The sequence below is a fragment of the Thalassophryne amazonica genome, chromosome 6 (assembly GCF_902500255.1).
Source record: "Thalassophryne amazonica chromosome 6, fThaAma1.1, whole genome shotgun sequence".
NCBI classification, from domain to species: Eukaryota; Metazoa; Chordata; class Actinopteri; order Batrachoidiformes; family Batrachoididae; genus Thalassophryne; species Thalassophryne amazonica.
Window position 1 is genome coordinate 6,059,954 of NC_047108.1, and position 19,572 is coordinate 6,079,525.

The window sequence follows — 19,572 nt, forward strand, 5'->3', positions numbered from 1 at the left end:
ACACCATGTTTCTAAGATTTGTGGGGCCAAGTACAATAACTTCAGTTTTATCTGAGTTTAAAAGCAGGAAATTAGAGGTCATCCATGTCTTTGTCTGTAAGACAATCCTGCAGTTTAGCTAATTGGTGTGTATCCTCTGGCTTCATGGATAGATAAAGCTGGGTATCATCTGCATAACAATGACAATTTAAGCAATGCTGTCTAATAATACTGCCTAAGGGAAGCATGTATAAAGTGAATAAAATTGGTCCTAGCACAGAACCTTGTGGAACTCCATAATTAACCTTAGTCTGTGAAGACGATTCCCCATTTACATGAACAAATTGTAATCTATTAGATAAATATGATTCAAACCACCGCAGCGCAGTGCCTTTAATACCTATGGCATGCTCTAATCTGATTGATCAAGTGTGATCAGACCTGTAACTTTAAAATAAAAGCACACTCGCTGCATGTCGGTGTGCTCATCAGACAACCTGATCGATCAGGTCTGATCAAATCAGTGGACCTGATTGGAGCAACCGGAGCTTTAAAAGTTTAACGAGTCGCAGCGTTTCATTCAGGACAGCCTTTACCACAGCCAGACTCAGCAGCATCTGGTCACAATGAAAGTGATCCACCAAGACAAAATAATAAATAAATAATAATAATAATAATTGTTAAATTACTGTTTTTGAGCCGCACCACACCTGCAGTAGAGAACAGAGCGCACTTCCACATAGGCAGAAAATAGCACTGAACTGGTTTAATAGCGGCATGGTACACGTCATTGTGTGCACACATTAAAACGCGAACACACGCAGCTGCAAGTATGCGCGTATTTCGGGCGTATTTAAATTAAACACAATGCCGCAATGTGCAGCTCTATGAATACGCCAATGTGAAAGGGGCATAAAAGTGTTATGTGGGCCGCTGAAGAGGAGGTACTGCTGGCCCACCACCACCAGTCGGCGCCCTGCTTGGAGTGCGGGCTTCAAGCATGGTGTCTAATCAGCATCTTGATATGGCACACCTGTGAGGTGGGATGGATTATCTCAGCAAAGGAGAAGTGCTCACTATCACAGATTTAGACTGGTTTGTGAACAATATTTGAGGGAAATGGTGATATTGTGTATGTGGAAAAAGTTTTAGATCTTTGAGTTCATCTCATACAAAATGGGAGCAAAACCAAAAGTGTTGCGTTTATATTTTTGTTGAGTATATATACACCCTGACATCGGGGTGAATGTGAGGCATCATTGTAGCATTATTGTAAAGCACTTTGAGCGTCGGATGCAGATGGAAAAATGCTATATAAATGCAGTCCATTCACCATATATATATCAAATCAATTTTATTTATATAGCGCCAAATCACAACAAACAATTGCCCCAAGGCGCTTTATATTGTAAGGCAAAAGCCATACAATAATTATGGAAAAACCCCAACAGTCAAAACAACCCCCTGTGAGCAAGCACTTGGCGACAGTGGGAAGGAAAAACTCCCTTTTAACAGGAAGAAACCTCCAGCAGAACCAGGCTCAGGGAGGGGCAGTCTTCTGCTGGGACTGGTTGGGGCTGAGGGATATATGTATATTCATTACTCCTCATCATTTGTTATAGCAATGCTAGTGGCCTCAAATTTAAATGACATAAATCTACACTCATGCAAATAGCACATTCATGGTCCAATGCAAATGATGTCACACTACAAACATGAACATTTGTGGGTTTTATGGAGATATATGATGAACAACCATAAGTTCTGCAACAAAAAGATGATGGCCATCTTGGAATTTCAAATGCTTGGTTTTTCTTTTTTCATTTGGTTGTTTTTTTTAAACAAGGTTTCAAAGATGTGTAATTTTGTGGAATTTGGTGCTTGTGTCAGTAACGGAATGATTCTTATGATAAAAGCATGATTTGTAAATATAATGACGCTATCTGCATGCAAGTGCATAAAAACAACATTCACGACATCATTACAGACGGGCAAATCAGCATTAAACTATGCAGTCACAATGTGATTTGCAGGCTGTGCTGCCAAATGTGAAAGGTGGAGCAAGTATGACCCTTTTGGTCTCCTGTATCAACATGGCGGCCTCTATGAGAGGGGCCTGTTCCCATGTACTAGATATGAAGGGTTCATTCTAAGTTCATAGAAACACATCAGTTCCATGTTGCTGGTAATTATACACAAATGGACAGATGGCTGGGAATGTTACATTCTGTTTATGCTAATAAAGGCCTCTAAATCCTACACACTGTAGCTTTAAACTTAATGTGACAACTACCACAAGAGGTAGATCTCTACATCGGCCAGAATATTTCATATATTCAAATCACAGCTTTCAAATTCAAAATCCAAAGATGTCACTGGTTTGTTTTGAAGAGCACAGATGTCAAATCCACAAGCATCCAATTTTGAAGCTATTATAATAGATTTTTTAAAAAGCACGTAAAAGTCATCGAGCACATCACTTTCAGTCCTTATAAAATTTAGTATGAGCAAAACAATTATTTTGAAGAGGTGTGTAGGCTGGTTGAGGATTTTTTTTTGGGGGGGGGGGGGGCTTGATGCAAAATGACTAACATATAAAATATTGGACAAAAACAGACAATGTCCATGTACAAACTGTAAAAAAAGAAAATTTCAAATGAAACAAAAATAAGTGAGGAGGAAACGAGTGCAGCACACTTGATGAAGGCGTGCTCCTGTAATCTGGTTTTTCATCCTTTACCTTAATAAGGATCTCAAATGTAAACATACTAGTGAAGACATAGTCTGCATAGCCTAGGATCTGAGGAAGCAATCAGAGTGACATAAGCACCAAAGTGTTACTGAAGCTCTACTCAGCAAAGCACAACACAGCACACACAGGTCATTTACCTTCAACAGGATCTCAACAGTAAAGATTGCGGTGAAAGCATAGTCAAAATAACCAAGTATCTGCAAAAGGCAATGCACAAAGTCATCAGGACATCACAGTAGAAGATCACGTTCACTAATGCTGCGCTCACATGTTGGCTAGAAGCGGCAGATTGTTTTCAAAGAAAAGTTGATGGAAAAGTTACGTCATCTCTGGCAGTGAATGAAGCAACCGCACAGTTTGATGGCACTTGCCGTCAAGAGTTAAAAATTTTCAACTTTTGCCCCCTGCCACAGGGACCTGTTACTCTGGTTTACAGAGAGGAATTCATCTATAACCTCACAACAATTTTTTAAGCTGTGCAAAATGCTAAATCTATGTTCTCATACATGTTGACAATCCATTGAAGTAAATCACCGTCCAGTTTGTTAACACTGGAAAATGAAGGCGCCTCACGCCATCACCATCAGTCTTCCACTGCAGATGACAAAAATTCTACTGTAACAACAGGTACATTGGGTTTTTCTACAAACATGTGAACGCAACATTACAGTAGTAAAAATAAATAAATCACAGTTAACATAATTGTTGTAGGCATGAATGTCAAACTAACAAGTACACCAAGTTAACAATGAGCAAACTGATGTCATAAATCAGTGACAAATATGAAATACTCGTATTTGTTAGTGAGAAATTAAAATGTCAGAACCGACAAACCACATTACTGCACCAACAATCCTCTGTTGGTAATTTGCACCAGGGCATTGAATTTCTTGACAATTTGCTCAAAATGGTTTCTAACACACCCTGAGTCATATCAAACCACAGTTTCAGCTGATGCAGTCAAAAGTCTGAGCGATTATTAAAAATAGCAAAAATGAAGTAGGATGAAACTTCCTCCAAAATGGACTAGAGTGGTCTTTTTAGTCCTGTAAAGTCATAGTATGGGCCAATTTAGTCAAAACATTGAAAAAAAATAATTTATCTGTGCCACCACATTTGGATTTTTTGACATCGTAGACCTTGTACGGTCGACAATACCATGAAAGATGTGAAAAAGAACCAGCTGATACTGAGCAAGAAGTAGAAAAGAAAAAGACCTGTGAGGAATAAGGAATTACAAATTAACAACATTATTATTATTAATAATAACAACAACAATAATTAGGGATGTCAGGAGATAAAAATGGTGAAAATATTCAAGACATAAAAGTGTATTTTAGACTTATTCAATTGGTATATCAACTAGAAGCACTCGGAGAGCGCAAACCTTCGCCAAGGTTACTGACGTCATATGGAATACCCTTTGGCAAAGAGACTTATTCCACGTCATTTCACGCATCTACCGTCATGTTTCAGATTCAGTGGTTAAATGTGTAAATCATGTAAATACTAAATACTTGTCCTTATTGTCGAAATGTCTTGTCCTGTCATCACCGAGGGAAGGTGAGAAACAAAATTTCGATTCCTTGTATGTCTAGTACATGTGAAGAATTGACAATAAAGCCGACTTTTACTTTGACTAAACCCTTAGAGCCCGGTCCCACTGGCGTTTAGGAGGATTTGCATATGGATTGCGCACAAAATTGGCTCATATTCGCTTAACATCCACAATATGCGTGAAACATGCTTGTATGAGCTGGCCGACACCCGCACACGTCCACAATTATCGGCAGAGGCACATTTTTCCGTTACCAGGATTTTTGAGGTGCACAAAATTTTGGCTCCATACATACACAATCTGTGCACTGTATATTCGTCGTCATCTGCTGACATCCGCAACTGACAGGGATTTGCGGCTTGGCAGAGGACTGGGACAGTGTGTAAAACAGATATTTTGCGTGCCCATCATGTCCACATCATGGACTAAAATAAGATGTAGCGACTGCAGACAGATTGGTCATGAATAAAGCGTTTTTATTACGTCTGCTTTGCATCTGATTTGCGGCTGGTACAAATCAGATGCCCTGTGTTCACAGCTGGACGCCGTTCTTTGTTCTTCCGGCTGCCACACGCTCTGCGCTGGACGCTGCCTATATAAAATAGTTATTTCGTGCTGGATTAATCATTTTATTGTGCAAATTGGCTGTTGAAAATGGCTCTAATCACCTCCTGAATCACAGGAAGCTGCAGCACGTGCACACGAATGGCTAACAAGCTGCACAAAGCATTTTGAGCGTCTAAAAAGGTAATTATTTGACATGTTTACTGTTGTGTGGGCCGCTGAAGAGGAGGTACTGCTGGCCCACCACCACCAGATGGCGCCCTGCTTGGAGTGCGGGCTTCAAGCACGAGAGGGCGCCGAAACCAGTGGAGTGACAGCTGTCACATCATCACCACTAGCTGTCACTCATCTACATCAACCTCCATAAAAGCCGGACTGCAACTCCACCAGTAAGGAGGTGCTCCCTCCTTACTGAACACAGACTGTGGGATTACTGAGTGTGTGAACTCACACTCATCAAAACTGTTTCTGTTCTCTGCCAGCAGTACCGGGTCTGACTGCTGAAGACAGTGGCCACCTGGGGCGCAGGGCTTGGCGGCTCCGGTGTTCTTCAGATCCGTTGGTGGTGGAAGCTGTGTGGGTTCCGGCTCTTCTATCACCAGACGTCTTCTATCTTCGAGCCTGCCACACGCCACCTTGTGTATGATTGACATTCCACAATATTGTTATTGTCTGTACTTCGTTATGCGCTTCACAACATTAAATTGTTACTTTTTGGCTTATCCATTGTCCGTTCATTAACGCCCCCTGTTGTGGGTCCGTGTCACGACACCTTCCCAACAGGATTTCTCAGCCAGCGTCATGGATCCCGAGGGGCGTCAACCATCGCTTGAACAGCCAATGGAAGATCGAGGTGCACAGGTGCCAGCAGGAGGTGTGTTAGGTGAGCTGCAGCACATCTTAACTGCCTTTACTGCTCGGTTGGACTTAGTTACCGAGCAGAGCATTGTTCTCAATCGAAGGATGGAGGCTCTCACCGCCCAGGTGGAAGCGCATGCTCAGGGCGCTGCTGCAGCACCTCCTCCTGCTGACCGAATGCCAGAGAAAGACATTCCACTGGTCGTTCAACGAACCCTCCCACCTTCCCCTGAAGCATACATAAGCCCTCCGGAGCCGTACGGAGGCTGTGTGGAGACGTGCGCGGACTTCTTGATGCAGTGCTCGCTCGTCTTTTCACAGCGTCCCGTCATGTACGCGTCAGACGCTAGCCGGGTGGCTTACGTTATAAATTTGCTTCGAGGAGAGGCATGCGCCTGGGCTATGGCGCTCTGGGAGCAGAATTCACGGCTCCTAACGATTTACACTGAGTTTGTGAGGGAGTTCCGACAGGTGTTCGACCACCCTCATAGAGGCGAGACCGCTTCAAGCGTGCTGCTGTCGATAAGACAGGGGTGTCGGAGCGCAGCGAAGTATGCAGTCGACTACCGCATCGCGGCAGCGCGAGCCGGCTGGAATGCTGTTGCGCTCTGCGCCGCCTTTGTAAACGGACTGTCTCTGGTCCTTAAGGAGCACCTGGTGGCAAAGGACGAGCCGCGGGATTTAGACGGGCTTATCGACGGGCTTATCGACCTGGTTATACGGTTAGACAACCGATTAACAGAACACCGACGGGAGCGAGACGAAGGGCGTGGTCAGGCACAAGCCGTCCCTCTTCCTCCCGGGTCCGAAAGGGAGCCGACTTCCCCACGCTCCACAGCCAGGGCTCTCCACGTGACGACAGCTCCCCCTGCTGATGTTGCTATGGAAACGAGCAGGGCCAAAAAGCGATCAGATCAGAGACAAAGGAGGCTGATCCGTGGAGAGTGTTTTCTCTGCAGCTCAACCGAGCACACACACAGAGAGAATGCCCCAAACGGTCAAAACAGCAGCAGCACTCCTCCTTAGAGACTGGGCTAAGGGTGGGTCACAATACCCACGCGGGGAAACCCCGAAAATCTGCACGTATCCCAGTCACGATCCTGAGTGGGGATCTAACCCTTCACGCCCCAGCACTGGTGGACACGGGGTCGGAGGGGAATCTGCTGGACAGCAGATGGGCAAAGGAGGTTGGGCTCCCTCTAGTGGCCTTACCGTCACCATTGTCGGTGCGGGCACTAGATGGCACCCTTCTTCCACTAATCACACACCAGACACAGCCCGTGACTTTGGTTGTATCTGGGAATCACAGGGAGGAGATTGTGTTTTATGTAACACCTTCTACCTCCTGAGTGATATTGGGTTTTCCATGGGTGTTAAAACACAATCCCCGGATTGATTGGCCGTCTGGGGTTGTGGTTCAGTGGAGCGAAACCTGCCACCGGGAGTGTTTAGGATCCTCGGTTCCACCCGGTGTGACAGCTAAAGAGGAGGCTTTAGTCCCCCCCAATCTGGCGGCGGTGCCAGCCGAGTACCATGACCTTGCTGACGTCTTCAGCAAGGATCTGGCACTCACGCTGCCTCCACACCGTCCGTACGATTGTGCCGTTGATTTGATACCAGGCGCTGAGTACCCGTCCAGCAGGCTGTACAACCTCTCACGTCCGGAACGCGAATCAATGGAGACCTACATCCGGGACTCGTTAGCTGCCGGGTTGATCCGGAACTCCACCTCCCCGATGGGTGCTGGTTTCTTTTTTGTGGGCAAGAAGGATGGCGGACTCCGTCCATGCATTGATTACAGAGGGCTGAACGAGATCATGGTTCGCAACCGATACCCGTTACCTCTGTTGGATTCAGTGTTCACGCCCTTGCATGGAGCCCAAATTTTCACATAATTGGATCTTAGGAATGCTTATCACCTGGTTCGGATCCGGGAGGGAGACGAGTGGAAGACGGCATTTAACACCCCGTTAGGTCACTTTGAGTACCTGGTCATGCCGTTCGGCCTCACCAATGCGCCCGCGACGTTCCAAGCGTTGGTTAGTGACGTCTTGCGGGACTTCCTGCATCGGTTTGTCTTCGTATATCTAGATGATATACTCATCTTTTCTCCGGATCCTGAGACCCATGTCAAGCATGTACGTCAGGTCCTACAGCGGTTGTTGGAGAACCGGCTATTTGTGAAGGGAGAGAAGTGCGAGTTTCACCGCTCTTCTTTGTCCTTCCTGGGGTTCATAATCTCCTCCAACTCCGTCGCCCCTGATCCGGCCAAGGTTGCGGCGGTGAGAGATTGGCCCCAACCAACAAACCGTAGGAAACTGCAACAGTTCCTCGGCTTTGCGAATTTCTACAGGAGGTTCATTAAGGGCTACAGTCAGGTAGTTAGCCCCCCGACAGCCCTGACCTCCACTAAGGTCCCCTTCACCTGGTCGGATCGGTGCGAAGCCGCGTTTAGGGAGTTGAAGCGCCGGTTCTCGTCTGCACCAGTTCTGGTGCAGCCTGATCCTACTCGCCAGTTCACAGTGGAGGTGGATGCCTCTGACTCAGGGATAGGAGCCGTGCTGTCCCAGAGCGGGGAGTCCATTAAGGTTCTCCACCCTTGTGCCTATTTTTCCCGCAGGTTGACCCCGGCTGAGAGGAATTATGACATCGGCAATCGGGAACTCCTTGCGGTGAAGGAGGTTCTTGAAGAGTGGAGACATCTGTTGGAGGGAGCGACAGTGCCCTTCACGGTTTTCAAGGACCATCGGAACCTGGAGTACATCCGGACCGCCAAGCGGCTGAACCCCAGGCAAGCCCGCTGGTCACTGTTCTTCGGGCGCTTTGACTTCCAGATTACATACCACCCTGGGACCAAGAACCAACGATCGGATGCCCTGTCCCGGGTGCATGAAGAGGAGGCCAAGGCCGAGTTGTCAGACCCCATAGAGACCATCATCCCCGAGTCCACTGTGGTGGCCACTCTCACCTGGGACGTGGAGAAGACCGTCCGGGAGGCCCTGACACGGAACCTGGACCCGGGGACCGGCCCAAAGGACAAACTGTACGTCCCACCAGAGGCCAGAGCTGCGGTTTTGGACTTCTGTCATGCTTCCAAGCTCTCCTGTCATCCCGGGGTGCGCAAAACCATGGCAGTGGTCCAGCAGCGCTTCTGGTGTGCGTCTATGGAGGCCGACGTCCGGGACTACGTCCAGGCCTGTACCACCTGTGCCAGGGGCAAGGCTGACCATAAGAGGACTTCAGGACTCCTCCAGCCCCTACCGGTACCTCACCGCCCCTGGTCCCACATCGGCCTGGACTTTGTCACGGGCCTCCCGCCATCCCAGGGCAACACCACCATCCTCACGATAGTGGACCAGTTCTCCAATGCGGCCCACTTCATGGCCCTCCTGAAGCTCCCAACGGCCCAGGAGACAGCAGACCTCCTGGTCCACCACGTCGTGCGTCTGCATGGGATACCAGCAGACATCGTCTCAGACCGTGGCCCTCAGTTCTCCTCTCAGGTCTGGAGGAGTTTCTGCAGGGAACTGGGGGCCACCGTGAGTCTCTCGTCCGGGTATCACCCTCAGACAAACGGACAGGCAGAGCGGGCCAACCAGGAGCTGGAGCAGGCCCTCCGTTGCGTTACCTCCGCGCACCCGATGGCCTGGAGCACCCATCTGGCCTGGATTGAGTACGCCCACAACAGCCAAGTGTCGTCAGCCACCGGCCTCTCCCCGTTTGAGGTGTGTTTGTGGTACCAGCCCCCATTGTTTCCACTTGTGGAGGGAGAGGTCGGTGTGCCCTCGGTCCAGGCCCACCTCATCCTGTCTTTCATGTGTCACGGGTAAAGCCCTACCACACCTCACCACTCTGCACCCCTGGACCCGCACCGCCTCCTGCCCGGATCATCGACGGGGAGCCGGGATGGACCGTGCGTCGGCTCCTGGACGTCCGTCGTAAGGGTCGGGGGTTCCAGTATCTGGTGGACTGGGAGGGGTATGGCCCCGAGGAACGCTCCTGGGTGAAGAGGAGCTTCATCCTGGACCCGGCCTTCCTGGCCGACTTCTACGCCCGGCACCCGGACAAACCTGGTCGGGCGCCTCCTGGCGCCCGTTGAGGGGGGGGGTCCTGTTGTGTGGGCCGCTGAAGAGGAGGTACTGCTGGCCCACCACCACCAGATGGCGCCCTGCTTGGAGTGCGGGCTTCAAGCACGAGAGGGCGCTGAAACCAGTGGAGTGACAGCTGTCACATCATCACCACCAGCTGTCACTCATCTACATCAACCTCCATAAAAGCCGGACTGCAACTCCACCTCCCTGCCGAGAAATCAGCTACCATACAGGTAATTTTCTCTGCTGAACAAAACCTTGTGTAATAGTCTGAACTTCTTTTGCAGCCGTTTTCCTGTGGTGATTGCCTTATCTGTGGGATTGGTGTTTGGTGTGATCAGCGACGGCTTCGCTTCACACCCCAACCAGATAAGTGGTTAGACAGGAGCTGCATGAGTGTGTGATTGGAGGTGGAGGTGCTCCCTCCTTACTGAACACAGACTGTGGGATTACTGAGTGTGCAAACTCACACTCATCAAAACTGTTTCTGTTCTCTGCCAGCAGTACCGGGTCTGACTGCTGAAGACAGTGGCCACCTGGGGCGCAGGGCTTGGCGGCTCCGGTGTTCTTCAGATCCGTTGGTGGTGGAAGCTGTGTGGGTTCCGGCTCTTCTATCACCAGACGTCTTCTATCTTCGAGCCTGCCACACGCCACCTTGTGTATGATTGACATTCCGCAATATTGTTATTGTCTGTACTTCGTGGGCGCTTCACAACATTAAATTGTTACTTTTTGGCTTATCCATTGTCCGTTCATTAACGCCCCCTATTGTGGGTCCGTGTCACGACACCTTCCCAACAGTTTACATTGTCAAGGCTTGATAAAACAGTTGCGTGCTTTTTTCCTTCTTGTCTGCAGCTGTTACAGTATTTATTCCTTTGTTTATAACAGATTTAACTTCTTGTTATATTCGTTCAGATGAGCTGGGCTCTGACACGATTCGCTGACATCACCACTCGCCCTGTTCACTGCTTCTTTACTCCTATCAACTTGTCCAAGTCCAGCAAATGCTCCAGAGCCTGTATTGTTGGTGTGAATAGTGATGCCGACAGCCTGATTGCGCTTCATTTATGACCATAATGCAGATGCCGTGCATGCACAACACGTGCGCGATGCATTCATAATACACCCGTAATACTGCTGTGATAATCACAATGCGTCTGATCCGTTTCCTCACGACATGTTATACAACCGTGATTGTTCATCATATATTCGCTATATATTATTAATATATCCGTAATTCATACTGTGACATTTGCCATTTTTAGCCATTTTTGTTGTGGATGACAACAAATGCCCGTAATTTGTATACTCAATTCATGTGCAATTAATCCTCTCCCCAGTGGGACAGGGCCCTTAGATCATCAGCAAATGTATTTATAAAGAGAAACTGCATGAACTACACAAGTTTTTTTTATTTTCTAATAACAAGTTTATTCAATGAGGAGAAACAAATGCTAAATTATTGTTGTGTCGTCTTCATGAAGTTAGATGCAAAAATGTTGAAACTGGCCCTATCCTGCAATGATAAAGAATCCTTAAAAAATTACTGGATCCAGATCGCGTTCCAGATCATTAGCAAAATTTAATGACTTCTAAGTTAGGCCAAGATACACCCCTGGTAAAAATTTCATTGAAATCCGTTGAGGATTTTTTGAGTAATCCTGCTAACAAACCAACCAACCAACAAACAAACGGATGTGACTGAAAACATAACCCCCTTGGGGTTTATGTTTCAATTAGAACCATTAAATGGAATAAACAACAGAAATATTTTAGAGGAAAAGTTAATCGGGTTGCAGCATTTCAAGTTTGTTACTCCTGAACTCAAAGGAAAGCGAACACCTCATTTTCACATAATGCATGGACTTTGCCCGTAATACACATGATGTGCCATCTAGTGGTCAATGCAAGGAAACGCCTTTCTTTACAGACACCACAGCAGCTAAGAAAGGCTGTTTTTGTCTGTTTTCACCATCCAGTTGTATGGAATATACACACGGAACACAATACAGACAAAAACAAGAGGAAACACATTCATCTCTTGTGGCTGCAAAAACAAACAAACAAACCCCCCCCCCCCCAAAAAAAACCCCCACTATTCACAATGTGTTAACGTCGCTAAATTATCTTCTTTTTATTCTTCTTCAACTACACTTTGAATATCAGTCAAATAAGTGAAACAAAGGCACTAGCTTGTTAGCTTTTCTGAAAGTTTCCTGGCACACAGTGGATAATCTGAAATCTGATAATCTGAAATCTGCAACAAAAGTGCTTTTTTTTGGGGGGGGGGGGGGGGGGGGGGGTTGTCAGTGCAGTTGAGGTAAATTTCAGACTGGCATCCTGTCCAGGGTGTACCCAGCTGCCTCACACCCTATGATTGCTGGGATAGGCTCCAACCTCCGCAGCCAGATGTTGCGGCTGAAGATGAGCGTGTGTGTCAGTTGAAACACACAATGTTGTACCTCAAAGTGATACTTGAGTGAAAGTACAAGTATCTTAACATACAATTATTTTGGTAAAAGTTAAAATCACCTTTAAAATTATTACTTGAGTAAAAGTCTTAGAGTATCTGACATTTACTGTACTTAAGTATGAAAAGTAAATTTCTAAAATAAAATATACTTTAAGTAAAAGTAAAATCCAAAACAAGTGTAGCGTGAAACGGTGAAAAGTCAGTGTGGTGTCTGGAGAAACCAGTGGGGGGCCCTATAAAAGGCCGGATCCGCCTCTGGCGGAGCAGGTGGTGTTGGTGATGAGATGAGTGAACAACAGGTATATTGTTGTAAATAAAGTTGCCATTCTTTTTCTGAAGACGTGCAGTCTTTTTCCTTGAAGACCCACACACACTTTTCTGTTAAACACAACAGTCAGGCTCTTGTGAAACAGAACAGTCATTTATAGCTACACAGTTGTGCGGAATTTAAGGAAAAGTAAAAACAAACAAACAAACAAAAAAACAAAACAATGCAAGGGTCACCACCACTAACCACTACAAAACAAGCAAATACAGTGCTCTTTGCACTCTTAAATCCAAAATGTGTTGCTGCTTTTATGCAACGCTTCTCTGCTAACATTTCAAATAAAATAAATGAAACGAAACAGTTACACCGGCCAGTTTTGTCAGTACTGAAGTTTTCCCATTAAGTGTGTGTTAACTCCAGCAGGAGCCGATCCCTGTGTGTGTGTGTATTTCATTCAATGCGCATATTAAACAAATATGTAGGACTGCTTTTTTGCATTTGCGCAATATCTCTAAAATTAAATCAAATCAATTTTATTTATATAGCGCCAAATCACAACAAACAGTTGCCCCAAGGCGCTTTATATTGTAAGGCAAAAGCCATACAATAATTACAGAAAAACCTCAACTGTCAAAACGACCCCCTGTGAGCAAGCACTTGGCGACAGTGGGAAGGAAAAACTCCCTTTTAACAGGAAGAAACCTCCAGCAGAACCAGGCTCAGGGAGGGGCAGTCTTCTGCTGGGACTGGTTGGGGCTGAGTGAGAGAACCAGGAAAAAGACATGCTGTGGAGGGGAGCAGAGATCAATCACTAATGATTAAATGCCGAGTGGTGCATACAGAGCAAAAAGAGAAAGAAACACTCAGTGCATCATGGGAACCCCCCAGCAGTCTAAGTCTATAGCAGCATAACTAAGGGATGGTTCAGTTCCCTGAAAAGCCTTCAGTTAATTCAAAATGCTGCAGCTAGAGTACTGACAGGGACTAGAAGGAGAGAGCATATCTCACCCATATTGGCCTCGCTTCATTGGCTTCCTGTTAATTCTAGAATAGAATTTAAAATTCCAACAGAGCGCTTCGCTCTCAGACTGCAGGCTTACTTGTAGTTCCTAGGGTTTGTAAGAGTAGAATGGGAGGCAGAGCCTTCAGCTTTCAGGCTCCTCTCTTGTGGAACCAGCTCCCAATTCAGATCAGGGAGACAGACACCCTCTCTACTTTTAAGATTAGGCTTAAAACTTTCCTTTTTGCTAAAGCTTATAGTTAGGGCTGGATCAGGTGACCCTGAACCATCCCTTAGTTATGCTGCTATAGACTTAGACTGCTGGGGGGTTCCCATGATGCACTGAGTGTTTCTTTCTCTTTTTGCTCTGTATGCACCACTCTGCATTTAATCATTAGTGATTGATCTCTGCTCCCCTCCACAGCATGTCTTTTTCCTGGTTCTCTCCCTCAGCCCCAACCAGTCCCAGCAGAAGACTGTCCCTCCCTGAGCCTGGTTCTGCTGGAGGTTTCTTCCTGTTAAAAGGGAGTTTTTCCTTCCCACTGTCGCCAAGTGCTTGCTCACAGGGGGTCGTTTTGACCGTTGGGGTTTTTCTGTAATTATTGTATGGCTTTGCCTTACAATATAAAGCGCCTTGGGGCAACTGTTTGTTGTGATATGGCGCTATATAAATAAAATTGATTTGATTTGATATGTGTGTGTGCGTGTTTGGAGTCCAAAGTGCAGATAGTTTTCACCCTCCACAGTCTTCCTCTGCGGGGGCACAGATTCAACATGTCATCTTTTATTTTATTTATTTTTTATTTCTGTTGAACTTGTTTTATGTCAAACACTGCACTTGATGCTGCAGGGGTGAAAGGCGCTGCGGATGTAGAGGACATCTCTGCCCAGTCAAATTTCTTAATGAAGATGGTTCAGGGAAATGTATCGGAGTAAAAGTATACATTTTACTGAGGAAATGTGGTGGAGTAAAAGTGAAAGTCACCAGAAATGTAAATAACGAAGTAAAGTACAGATATGCCAAAATTGTACTTCAGTACAGTAATGAAGTATTTCTACTTCGTTACATTACAACACTGGTCAGACATCATGGAGGTATCCACAGAAATGGATGGGGAAACGGACACCACAGCTACGTACACGTACATTATGTGGAAATGAGGCATTAGGCTCATCCCATATGGTGCAGAATGCGGCTTGCAGTGTTCCTCAGTTCATATCCTCCTAGCCTGGGTGACACATGCTGCATGTCTCTCCCTGTCTTTCATTCTCTGTTTCCTGCCTCTCTTTAGCTGATTATGTAATAAAGGCTGAAAACTACCCCAAAAAGGTTTTAAAAATTTCTGTAGATCATGAGCACAGCGCGCTCAAGATGTTATGTCCCCAGGCGAAGGGCCTTTCAGATCACGCACGGCACGCTGTGAATGCCGCAAGCAGATGCAGAAAATGAGCGGAGTTCTGTTTGTGTTCTGGAGGCTGAACAAGTCGAGAGTTATGAATATAACTACGGTTCTATGAATTCCGGATGACCACCAGAAGGCGGTGTTTTAGCACCTGGATAAATACATGTGCGCAGCACAGAGGTCGAGAATATATACCAACAAAGTCACGCCATTGGATGTGACCTGGCACGGAGCGTGAAACACTCACAGCCGCAGACTTGACACGAGGCACGGAGCGTGAAGCACTCCCAGTGTAAAAGCTAATACAAGGCCCGGAGCGTGAAACACTCCCAGTGTAAAAGCTAATACAAGGCACGGAGCGTGAAGCACTCCCAGTGTAAAAGCTAATACAAGGCCCGGAGCGTGAATCACTCACACAGTGTAAAAGCTAATACAAGGCCCGGAGCGTGAATCACTCACACAGTGTAAAAGCTAATACAAGGCCCGGAGCGTGAATCACTCACACAGTGTAAAAGCTAATACAAGGCCCGGAGCGTGAAGCACTCCCAGTGTAAAAGCTAATACAAGGCCCGGAGCGTGAATCACTCACACAGTGTAAAAGCTAATACAAGGCCCGGAGCGTGAATCACTCACACAGTGTAAAAGCTAATACAAGGCCCGGAGCGTGAAACACTCACAGAGTAAAAGCTAATACAAAGCCCGGAGCGTGAATCACTCACACAGTGTAAAAGCTAATACAAGGCCCGGAGCGTGAATCACTCACACAGTGTAAAAGCTAATACAAGGCCCGGAGGGTGAATCACTCACACAGTGTAAAAGCTAATACAAGGCCTGGAGGGTGAATCACTCACACAGTGTAAAAGCTAATACATGGCCTGGAGCGTGAAACACTCACACAGTGTAAAAGCTAATACAAGGCCCGGAGCGTGAAACACTCACACAGTGTAAAAGCTAATACAAGGCCCGGAGCGTGAAACACTCACACAGTGTAAAAGCTAATACAAGGCCCGGAGCGTGAAACACTCACAGTGTAAAAGCTAATACAAGGCCCGGAGCGTGAAACACTCACACAGTGTAAAAGCTAATACAAGGCCCGGAGCGTGAATCACTCACACAGTGTAAAAGCTAATACAAGGCCCGGAGCGTGAAACACTCACACAGTGTAAAAGCTAATACAAGGCCCGGAGCGTGAAACACTCACAGTGTAAAAGCTAATACAAGGCCCGGAGCGTGAAACACTCACACAGTGTAAAAGCTAATACAAGGCCCGGAGCGTGAAACACTCACACAGTGTAAAAGCTAATACAAGGCCCGGAGCGTGAAACACTCACACAGTGTAAAAGCTAATACAAGGCCCGGAGCGTGAAACACTCACACAGTGTAAAAGCTAATACAAGGCCCGGAGCGTGAAACACTCACACAGTGTAAAAGCTAATACAAGGCCCGGAGCGTGAATCACTCACACAGTGTAAAAGCTAATACAAGGCCCGGAGCGTGAAACACTCACAGTGTAAAAGCTAATACATGGCCCGGAGCGTGAAACACTCACAGTGTAAAAGCTAATACAAGGCACGGAGCGTAAAACACTCACAGCCACAGTAATAACACAATGCACACAGCTGAAAAACTCACAGCCCAAGTGCTAAGTCACTTACAACAACGACGACAACACTAGCTGCTAGCGGAGCTGTTAACTTAGCAAAATGGTGGCAGTGCAGACGAACTACTTCAAGGAGTGGAAAACACTCACAGCAAGCCCAACACAGTACACTATACTGGTTCTGATATACACAACCACGTAGTTAACGGGGTTAGTGACACAACTAAACAAATAGCCAGCTTTCATCGAAACAACACAGTTAATGTGCACAGAGGAAAATACCCAGCAGGGCAGCGGCGAAGGCGCGCACCCGGCGTTTAGGAAGGTATACTCACGACAGGCGTCAATCAAAGAATACAAAAAATGGTGAAGCTGTGTCTCGCAGCCTCTGGAGGATGTGTGCAGTGCACGTAGCTCCAACCGAAGGTGGGCTGCGAGGCTACAAGCGAGAGCGGCATTCGCAGCTAAATGTGTTCTCAACTTCTAAGAATGCGAGAATGTAGAAAAGAAGCGAGCACTGGGTGCGTCTGGTATATAAAGACAACCAGTGACATCCAATGGCGTGACATTGTTGGTGTATATTCTCGACCTCTGTGCTGCGCACATGTATTTATCCAGGTGCTAAAGCACCGCCCTCTGGCGGTCAGGAGGAATGAAATAGAACTAACAATCGCCATGTATGTGAAGACTCGGATGTTCTCAAAAAACAATTAAATAAAAAGGAAAAACACTCTGCGAGTCATAACCACAAGATTAGCAGCGAAAAGCAGAGTGACGGACATCACTCTGTTGGGAGGAACTTGAGACGCACAGCAGCCGGTGAAATCAAGCAGACACACTCAGTCTGAAAATCTTCACTTTTGAATATATACACACAGTGAGAGCAATGGAGCTTCTGCAAATGTGTACAAGTAATCTGAAAATAAAACGTGACTTTAGTGCACCACTGAACACTGACATTTTATCGGCTAATGCTAGCTTAGCCTTTAGCCTTTACAGCAGTATGCTGAATCCCTCAGTCGAACTGACTGAATGTTTTATATTTCCAAATTGCTCGATCTATTTTTATTTTTACTGAATAAATTACACAATAGTTTAATTGTTACTGCGCTGACTACAAGAACAGTCTCAACTTTAAATAATTTAGATTTTTTTTTTCATTTTTACAACTATCTAGTAATTAGACCTGAAAGAAAATAGCACAGCACTGTTTCATGTTTCTTTGTGTTTTAAGAAATATAATTTAATGTAATTTCTTCACTTCAGGAACATTTTAACATTTGTTATGCATCGAACATTGCAAATACAGATGTACTTCAAAGCGTCCAGTGATAGAACTGAACACCAAAACCTGAAGTCCAGAAGGAAGAATAGAACATCTCTGCTCTTCAAAATGTGAGGAAAGTGTCTCCAAAAACTCCACTAAGAGCTTGAAGCTGCAGAGAAGACCTTCAGCTGGTTAAATGTCCTGAGGGTCCAGGTCACCTGTCCTCTCTGAAAACTCACACTTGCTGCTATGCTTCTAAATGAAACAAGGGCTCTTTAAAGAGCAACTATTTTATTTTTTAAAAAAGCTGTTTCTTTTCATATTTTAATATTAAGTGAAAGAATCACTAAACATGTCCATGAAGTCAAAGTTCAACTGTCAAACGTAGAGGAAGCTCCACCCCTATTGTGCACAATTTCAAAGCATTAACAATCACTAGAATAGTCAAACTTATATTTTAGTAATTTAACTTTGTTTATGCTAATAAAGGCCTCTGTGGTGCAAATGCCTGCATGGACTTCCCATCAAATGTTCTTTTCTTTTCTTTTTGTTATGTTGTGTTGTTTTGATTTCCTGTTTTCTGGTTCTTCAGCTTTGTAAAACTTTACGAAAACCTTGTAATTGTTAGAATGGCCTAAGCAGAGGGTTACCCCTTTGAGCCTGGTCTGCTTGAGGTTTCTTCCTCAATTTCATCCGAGGGAGTTTTTCCTGACCATGTTGCCTGTGTGCTTGCTCTAGGGGTTAAGGTTAGACCTGACTTGCATGAAGCACACTGAGGCAGCTTTGTTATGAACTGATGCTGTATAAATGAAAATATGAAAATTGAATTGAATTGCTCAGTCATGATTACAACATTAAAACAATCACATAGTAAATGAGGATGAAATGAAATGTTGAAATGACTAAATTAAAAAATGATTTCTTCATGTGTCTTATGTTGCATGCCAACATGTGCTGACAAATAACCATCAAGAGTAAATGAAATGTGACTGTGGAAAATGTACAGTGCATCCGGAAAGTATTTACAGTGCTTCACTTTTTCCACATCAGCCTTATTCCAAAATGGAGTAAATAATTTTTTTTTTCCTAGCAAAATTCTACTCACAACACCCCATAATGACAACATTAAATTTTTGCAAATTTATAAAAAAAAACAAAAAAACACTAAGAAATCACATGTACGTAAGTATACTTTGTTGATGCACCTTTGGCAGCAATTACAGCCTCACGTCTTCCTGAATATGATGCCACAAGCTTGGCACACCTATCTTTGGGCAGTTTTCCTCTTTGCAGCACCTCTCAAGCTCCATCAGGTCATTTTCAGATATCTCCAGAGCAGGGTTCTTGCTAGGACCATTTTAGTGCCAGGTAAATTATGTGATCGCGGCTCATAGCTTCGGGGGGCCGCGGGCCCCTGGATCCACAGCCCCTGAAGCTATATGGTTTTATACCACTAAAACATTGTTGGCACTCATTTTCGATGGTTTTTGACACATTGAACGCAAGAATAATAAACAAAAATTACCATCTATGTTGTAATATATGTAAGATCAAAGTTATTTTTTGCATGTTTTTGTCAAGGTCTAAGTTAATAAATTAAATAACATTGAAAATGTTAAAAAAAAAAACACTAATAATTAATGGACATAGCATTTACTCTTCTTCAAAAATGAAAAACTTTGTGAATAAGTTTCAGTTTCCTTTCACTGGCGCTGTGCCCCTCCCCTCCTCCCCCCCCCCCTCTCTCTCTCTCACA

General features: G+C 45.4%; 1 protein-coding gene across 19 annotated transcripts in view; it reads right to left on the reverse strand.

Moving 5' to 3' along the window:
* Positions 1–19,572, reverse strand: part of cacna1db (calcium channel, voltage-dependent, L type, alpha 1D subunit, b) — a 497,403-nt gene that overhangs the window by 144,306 nt on the left and 333,525 nt on the right. For 10 of the 19 annotated variants that reach the window (XM_034171700.1, XM_034171693.1, XM_034171698.1 and 7 more), the window contains 2 exons: positions 2,869–2,928; positions 2,720–2,779 (listed from right to left, as the gene is read on the reverse strand). The exons of 1 other annotated variant lie outside the window; for it this stretch is intronic. In XM_034171700.1, the coding sequence (XP_034027591.1) occupies positions 2,720–2,779; positions 2,869–2,928 (120 nt within the window). The remainder of the gene's footprint in view (positions 1–2,719; positions 2,780–2,868; positions 2,929–19,572) is intronic. 8 more of the 19 variants (XM_034171703.1, XM_034171702.1, XM_034171699.1 and 5 more) reach the window with 2 other exon arrangements.